Source organism: Galeopterus variegatus, unplaced genomic scaffold (genome assembly GCF_000696425.1).
Source record: "Galeopterus variegatus unplaced genomic scaffold, G_variegatus-3.0.2 Scaffold48, whole genome shotgun sequence".
NCBI classification, from domain to species: domain Eukaryota; kingdom Metazoa; phylum Chordata; class Mammalia; order Dermoptera; family Cynocephalidae; genus Galeopterus; species Galeopterus variegatus.
The window spans coordinates 592,835-599,995 of record NW_007726159.1 but is presented as its reverse complement, the minus strand read 5'-3'; the positions used below and the strand labels follow the sequence as shown (position 1 = coordinate 599,995).

The following is a 7,161-nucleotide window of genomic DNA, read 5'->3' as shown; positions in this document are numbered from 1 at the left end:
TTGACTTGGTGTTGTCAGCACCACGCTTGCCTAGTGAGCGAACCGGCCATCCCTATGTGGGATCCGAACCCGTGGCCTTGGTGTTATCAGCACCGCACTCTCCCGAGTGAGCCACAGGCCGGCCCTTGAACCATTTTTTGTATTTAAATTTTTTATTTATTTTTACTTGCTAATGATATTCCTCTCAACTAGATAGATGTTTAGGCTGTGAATAGTGTCTTTGTCTTTCATATTTTTCACAGCACTTAACACAATTTTTGTCACATAGATGGGCCTCAAATATTAGATTTAATGTGTGATTAAAACCTGAGTCCAATATACCGGTGGTCACACAGCACTTCCCTGTGTAGTTCAGTGGGTGCTACCGGGGTTGAAACTCCTTATTTTGATTCTTATTCACCAGAATGAATATTTCCAAAACTGGTGCTCTCTGAAGGAGAATGGAATCAGCTAAATAGAGTCATTTACCAAACACCATAATGAAGACCATGAAATAGGAAGAACTATTTCAGGAATTCCAAAGACTGGCAGAAGAGGAAAAACTAATTCTTGTTGTATATACACTGCAGTTCGAGGGCATATCTGAGAAATAATTAAGATCCTCCTGGTGAACTGGGAGTTAGGCCAGGGAGATATGATCCAAGTATCAGATAAGAAAGCACTGCTCTAGGGGTTAAGCAGCTTGCTAACATTCCAGAGCCAGGAGGTAGAAGTGCCAGGACCTGAAACAAACATGCAGACATTTCTAATGTGTATTTTCAGATTCTTACTACATGCAAAACACAGTCTCAGGCTCAGAGTAAGGTGTAGTTTCTGCCCTTAAGAAGCTTACAATGTAGGGTACATCCATTTATTCATTCACTAGAGTTAAGACCTTAACTGTGATAGTCTTTGGAGCTAGTAAGACAAAGGAGACAAATGTCCTGCCCCAGGATGACACACCTATGCAAATGTCACAGATGCTATACAGGATTGGGTCCATTACAAAGTACAATAGAGAACAAAGTTGAGACTGGATAAAGTAGGAAAGGGTTTATAGTGGAAATGATTTGACTGATGCGAGGGGAATGGGTGTTCTCCAGGCAAAGTGGATGGAGAATGGAATTTGTGGTTGAAGGAATAGTTTTAGAAAAGGCCAAGGAAATGCTTACAAGGTAGAGATCAACCAGACTGCTCGAGCCTTTAAAGCTAACAGTGGCATTTTTCTTGACTGATGGAAGCCATGGATGTGTTTCTGACCAGGAAATTGAGAGTATTGGATATGCATTTTTAACATGAGGCAGAAAAAATAAGTGCTATAATTAGGGGTAAAATTATGTCTAAGGGATCACAGAGAAAGCTCTTCCTCCTATATGTATTTTTTAATTTAAAAATAGGCAGTAAGTATATCAACATGTAAACAGTGAAAGGTTTCCTGCACTCATCACCCACCCATCCACCATCTCCCGCCACTCATCCCTAGCAGCAGATAACCACTATTTGTAGCTTCTTTAGGGTCCTTTCACAGTTTCTTAGTATCTAGACAATCATAGAAAAAAAAACATACATATAAAATTTATCTCCCCTTTTTATTAAAAGGTTTCCTGCACTCATCACCCACCCATCCACCATCTCCCGCCACTCATCCCTAGCAGCAGGTAACCACTATTTGTAGCTTCTTTAGGGTCCTTTCACAGTTTCTTAGTATCTAGACAATTGTAGAAAAAAAAACATACATATAAAATTTATCCCCCCTTTTTATTAGAGTATTATGCTGCATATGTTTCTTCCTCTTGTTTTTCTCATTTAATATATCTTGGCAATCTTTCCATATCTGTCCTCTTAGAGCGCTTCTTCATGCTTTTTTCTTTTTGTCTAGCTGCAGAATATTTCATTATGTAAATGTTCCATAACTTATTTAACCAGTTCTCTGCAGAGGGACATTTGATTCGTTTCCATCTTCTGCTGTTCCAAACAATGTACATGAAGAGCTTGTACAGCTTTCATCTCACACGTTTCCACATCTGTCCATGGGATTTGGAATTCCCAGGCCAAGTGTATATGCATTTGCAATTTTTGTAGGCACTGCCCAATTGCCCTCCTTAAGGTTTTTTTATTTTTCTAATATTTTTATTTTCCAGAGTGGGAGTCCTTTTAGAGCAAGCACTATATCTTATTCATCTTTACTTCCATGGCTCTAGCTAGGAAGTGCTTAATATATGGTTGTCGAAGGCACAACTGGAGTAGAAATGAATGTCAAGTCCCTTGAAAGGGATGTAATTGTTAGTGAAATATAATCAGCTTTCCTCATTCCCTTCCAAAAAAATTGTGGCAAGGAGAACACAGTCAAGGCTCAATCCAGTGTCCTCCCACTTCCTGAGAACACTTTTACCGTATGTTTAAGAAAAGACCATTTATTACAAAATTTTAAGTTTTAATTTCATACCTTGTCTTTTTCAAAGAGGAAAGAATATTTACACAATAGTCTAATTTGTAATTTTAAAAAATTCTCATGAAGATAGCAGTGTTAATTTTCTTAAATAATATTTATAGTCTTTTAAAGTTATTATTTGGGCTGAAAGTCACCTTCAAAGTTTCTTTATGGACATAGCCTCAAAGCAATATAAATGACAAAGGTCATGTGAACAAACTTCCTTCTTTTGTACCTAGGAAAGACTGAGTCACAGGTCTTAGTCAAAGGTGGGTACTAGTGAATATTTCAGATCACTGTTAATCAGGGGCAGGCCTTGGAACAGATGAGAATTTCTGACTACAGTTACCTAATTATGTGCACAATAAAGTGCAATTATGAATACTAAGACTTTTCAAAGCTTTTCTGGAGAAAATTTACCCAAAACCTTATGTGTTCCTTGTAAGTTGTTCTAAAACAATATGTTGATATCAGAACACTTTTCTTTTAAAGACTGGAGGACTTTAAAAGACTGAAAGCAGATGTAATATTTGCCAAGTTAGCTTTTCTTTTACAGAAAGTACCTGCTTCAACATGCAGTACTGTGATGACACAGTTTTACCTCCTCTGCTTTCTCTGTAATTTGTATGGTGCATATTTTGTGCAAAGTAAACAGAAACCCTTAAGTCCTTAACTTCTAACAAATGCCTTTGATTTCTTTTCAACTCTGAGTCCAGCTCAGAAGGTGGCTGGGTCACTCTAGCATTCACAGATACAACAGTTGCTTTGCTTTTCACAAGTTATTTATTTCCCAACATCCTATAAAATAATTGGGTAGGGCAGTCATTATTTTCCATATCAAAATGGAGCTGACATCAACTCACACAGACCTATTCATGTATCTTCACTTCATACTTAGGAGGCAGTGGCATTTTAGTGGGAACAAAGATGCAGATATCTCTATCCTAGATTGCTGACAGCCTGTTGTTTGGTCACAGCCATTCTAAGCCTCAGTGTCCTCAACTGTTAACTAAGGACATGAAATTCTTATTTAGGTTTATTTTCTCTGCGGCCATAATAACCCAGACATGGTTTGATGACTTATATTTGATATTTCTGGGCGTCTCTAGTAGCTTGGTACAGACATTCAAATGTTTAGGTTTATTTTCTCTGCGGCCATAATAACCCAGACATGGTTTGATGACTTATATTTGATAGTTCTGGGCGTCTCTAGTAGCTTGGTACAGACATTCAAATGTAGTTATGATATGAATAATTGAAAAAAATACATGGGTAGTTCATGGAAAAATTGGAATTAAAAGATAATTTAAATCTTTCCATGAACTTTTTGGAGACCCCATGTATTATTGAGAAGAGAGAAAGGTAGACACCATGAGTTACAATGACAATAAAGCAATGGTGTATATGGCAAAGGTTTCTTAACCAGGGTGCAGGGATGGCTTTGGGTGTCCATGATCCCCTGACATTGGATGGAAAATTCTGCATGTACGCACTTTGTTTTTTCCTAAGGAGTTTCATTCTTGAGGCCTTCAAAAGGTCCTGAAACATTTCCTTCTCTCCCTAATTGGGAACACAGGTACCAAATTCAGCTAAGTGCCCATTTATATGATAGATCTCTTAACCTCATTCCTTCCTTCTCTTCTCCTCCCTTAACAGAATCTTTCAGTCAAAAGGGCCTTTGGCAGAAAATGCTGGGAGCAGCTTTTAAATTCCTGATTTTTATCTTTTTCACCTTTTAATTTCTAGAATTCTCTTTTTTGATGGCTGGCCAGTAGGGGGATCCGAACATTTGACCTTGGTGTTACAACAAGTATGCTGTAACCAGCTGAGCTAATTGACCAGCTCCAGTTTTTAGAATTCTTTATATGGCTTTATATATGACTTCCCTTGGTTCTTTCTGAATTCTTTTTGTTAACAGGCTAAATCATGCTTTTGGTATCATGAAGACATGTTATGTATTACTTGCATTTAAATTTGCATTCCTTAGCTCATTATAAATAAATAAATAAATAAATAAATAAATAAATAAATAAATAAATAAATAAATAAATTTGCATTCCTTAGCTCATTTAGAAGCTTTACTGAAAACTAAACGATTCGTTCACATGACTTCCCTCAGAAGCACTTAGTCTGCCTTGTGTTATTTTTTTCTACCTCAATTTATGCAGATATTCTATACAAGATTAACATTCTCCAGTCACTAAACTCCTAATTTAATATGCTGAAGTAATTTAGGATTTGGAATTATATTGTAATTATTTGCGGCCAACAGCTGCTAATTAAAGTACAGGGTCTGTCGCAACTTGAGCAGTTCTGCCTTAACTCTGGCTTTAACTGGTCAGAACATAAACAAATGACCTCAGAACCCTTTAGCCCTCTTGAAAAGCCTGAAAAGTCAGTCAGAAGGTTTTTTGGTTTGTTTTTGTCTTCTAATACCCTTCCTAAGAGGATTTATCCTTAGTATTTTCTTGCTTTTTCTAGAATAACCTGGAAGTTTTAAAGCACCTTATTACTGACATAGAAGTATATACATTTTATAAGTATGTTTCAAAATGAGCAAATGTAGCTGTTTCTAATAATAAAAATACTTATACAGATGTGGAATCTTTGATAAGGTTTTGAAAAAATAGCAGTTTAAAGAAAATTTTCATTTGCTAAGTGCTTGTCTCATTTATTTCTCGCTACGGCTCAACAAATCAGGCATCACCATCACATTTTACAAATGAGGAATCTCAGACTCAGAAGCTTGGAGTTCCAGGTCACCTACTTAGACATGGCAGAGCCAAGACTTTTGAATCTAGGGCCCGCCCCACCACGTGTGTCTCTTGATTTTTCCCTTAAGCTTCAGTTAAAGGTAAACCTCAAACAAACTCGTAAAATCAATTGGTACCGAGAAACTGGGGATAGAATAGAACCTTCCTGACCAAGGCTTTTAGCTTTTTTAGCTTTTTCTTATTCTTTTTTCCTTAAATCTCTTGGCAATTTGGTGAAGCCCTTCTCTAAATAATATTTATGAATCTATAGAATGAAAATGCACAGGATTACAAAGGAAACCAAATATTTCAAAATATAGTTCTCAAAATGTTTTTAAAGAATGTAATATTGTGCTTCTTTATTAAGGTATTATAAATCAAGGTTAAAGGATGAGTGTAATATCTACTTTAACTTTGAAACAGAGAAAATATAATGATATTTCAAGTTATCTGAACTTTAAAGGGATCTGAAAATCTCAGATTTCTATTGGTGACAAAGCCACAGATACTGCTTATAAAAGTATTAACCACAGTGATTTGTTGCCTACATTTTTAATAAAAGAAAATGTTAAATTCACTTAGAGAATATTGAAAATAGAGATGTAATTTTTTTCCTTGTCCAGGTTCATGGATACCAGAAATCTGAATTCCAGCAATAAGAATCTGCTCAGGACTCACAGGCCATGGGATCAGTCCCTTCTCCATGCTTCTAGAGAGAGACATCATTTCCTTTTTTTCTTTTCCAAGGGTGACAAGAGCTCCACTTACCTTCCAGGGTCTCACACTGGACTAGGTTGACGTAGTCCTGCTGGGTCAGGAGGCTGGCTTTACATCCTCGCACCAGGCCCTCCAGGTAGCCATGGTCCACGTTGAAGTAGAGCTCTGCACACTCAAGCATGGGGGAAGAGATCGCAGCCAATTTGGGCTGCAGCAGCTCTGTAGTCCTGGTCAGACCCTGAAGACTTGCACGAGTCTGGAAAAAATGCCAGTAGTTATCAGGTGGCACAAGCAATCTATCAGCTGATAGTCAGGGTTCTTGTGACTAGTTGCCTCCAGTTTCAGTGACTTTCAACACCGCCTGCTCAGCCTTGTTTTCACAACAGTGAATCAACCGGATGACCCAAGTAAACCGCAGTTGAGAGAGATTCATGTGTGACCCTCCCACAGCACCTTTTCAGTTGGGCTATTGGGAGGCTTTAAACATCTGAATATTTTGTAAACATTTCTACCCCACCTGAGCTTTGAATTGTAAGTTACATTTGTCCTAAATTCCTTGAGGACTATCAATATAAACAAAGAGGGATTTTTTTAAAAAAATAAAAAAAATTAACTTATGTAAATAGATCAAATGTGAGCAGGCGGTTTGAAGAATCATGAGATGCCAGTTCCATAACAGTGCGTTTGTTTTAAAACAAATGGTTAGTGATGTCTTGAAATTGCCAAAGGCCAGTAGCTACTTTCTATCCGGCCTAGAGGCAGAGCCCAGAAAACAATCCCGGAAGCAGAGACCCAGTGCTTGATTCTATAATAAGCCACTGTCTTTGCAAAATTTGACTGTTTATAAGGCATTCATTTTTCTTCCCCCATTTGAACCTCATGATTACTCAGAGACATGTACCTGGACAGATAGTATAATTACTCAGATCACAGATAAGGAACCAGCCCTCAGAAGCTGTAAGGCAGCTACTTACTTAAACGTTGAATTTCAGTATCCAAAAGGAAAAGCTTGTTCTCCCATACATTTAGCTCAAAAATTGTGTCAAATATCCTGATCACTATTTTCATATACAGTATTTCATATACATTGTGTCAAATCCTTAACTGGAATTAAAGTGCCAGAAATTCTCTGGTCTCTGTCTCCATATTTCCAAACTGTGTGGGAGAAGCTAGATAAGATTGAATCAATGTGAATTCTGTTTTAGTCATTAAAAATCACAGAAAATCAAACTTAGATTTACACAGTGCCCAGACTTTGAAAGTATTTAATAAATAGTAGAG

The 7,161-nt window shown here is 37.2% G+C and overlaps 1 protein-coding gene across 1 annotated transcript in view; it reads right to left on the bottom strand.

Annotated features, from left to right (window-relative positions):
• Nucleotides 1-6,138, bottom strand: part of ATP6V0D2 (ATPase, H+ transporting, lysosomal 38kDa, V0 subunit d2) — a 61,844-nt gene extending 55,706 nt beyond the window's left edge. Inside the window, exon 1 of the mRNA XM_008572568.1 lies at nt 5,932-6,138. Coding sequence (XP_008570790.1) covers nt 5,932-6,061 — 130 coding nt within the window. The 5' untranslated portion in view covers nt 6,062-6,138. The remainder of the gene's footprint in view (nt 1-5,931) is intronic.
• Between the last annotated feature and the right edge of the window lie 1,023 nt (nt 6,139-7,161).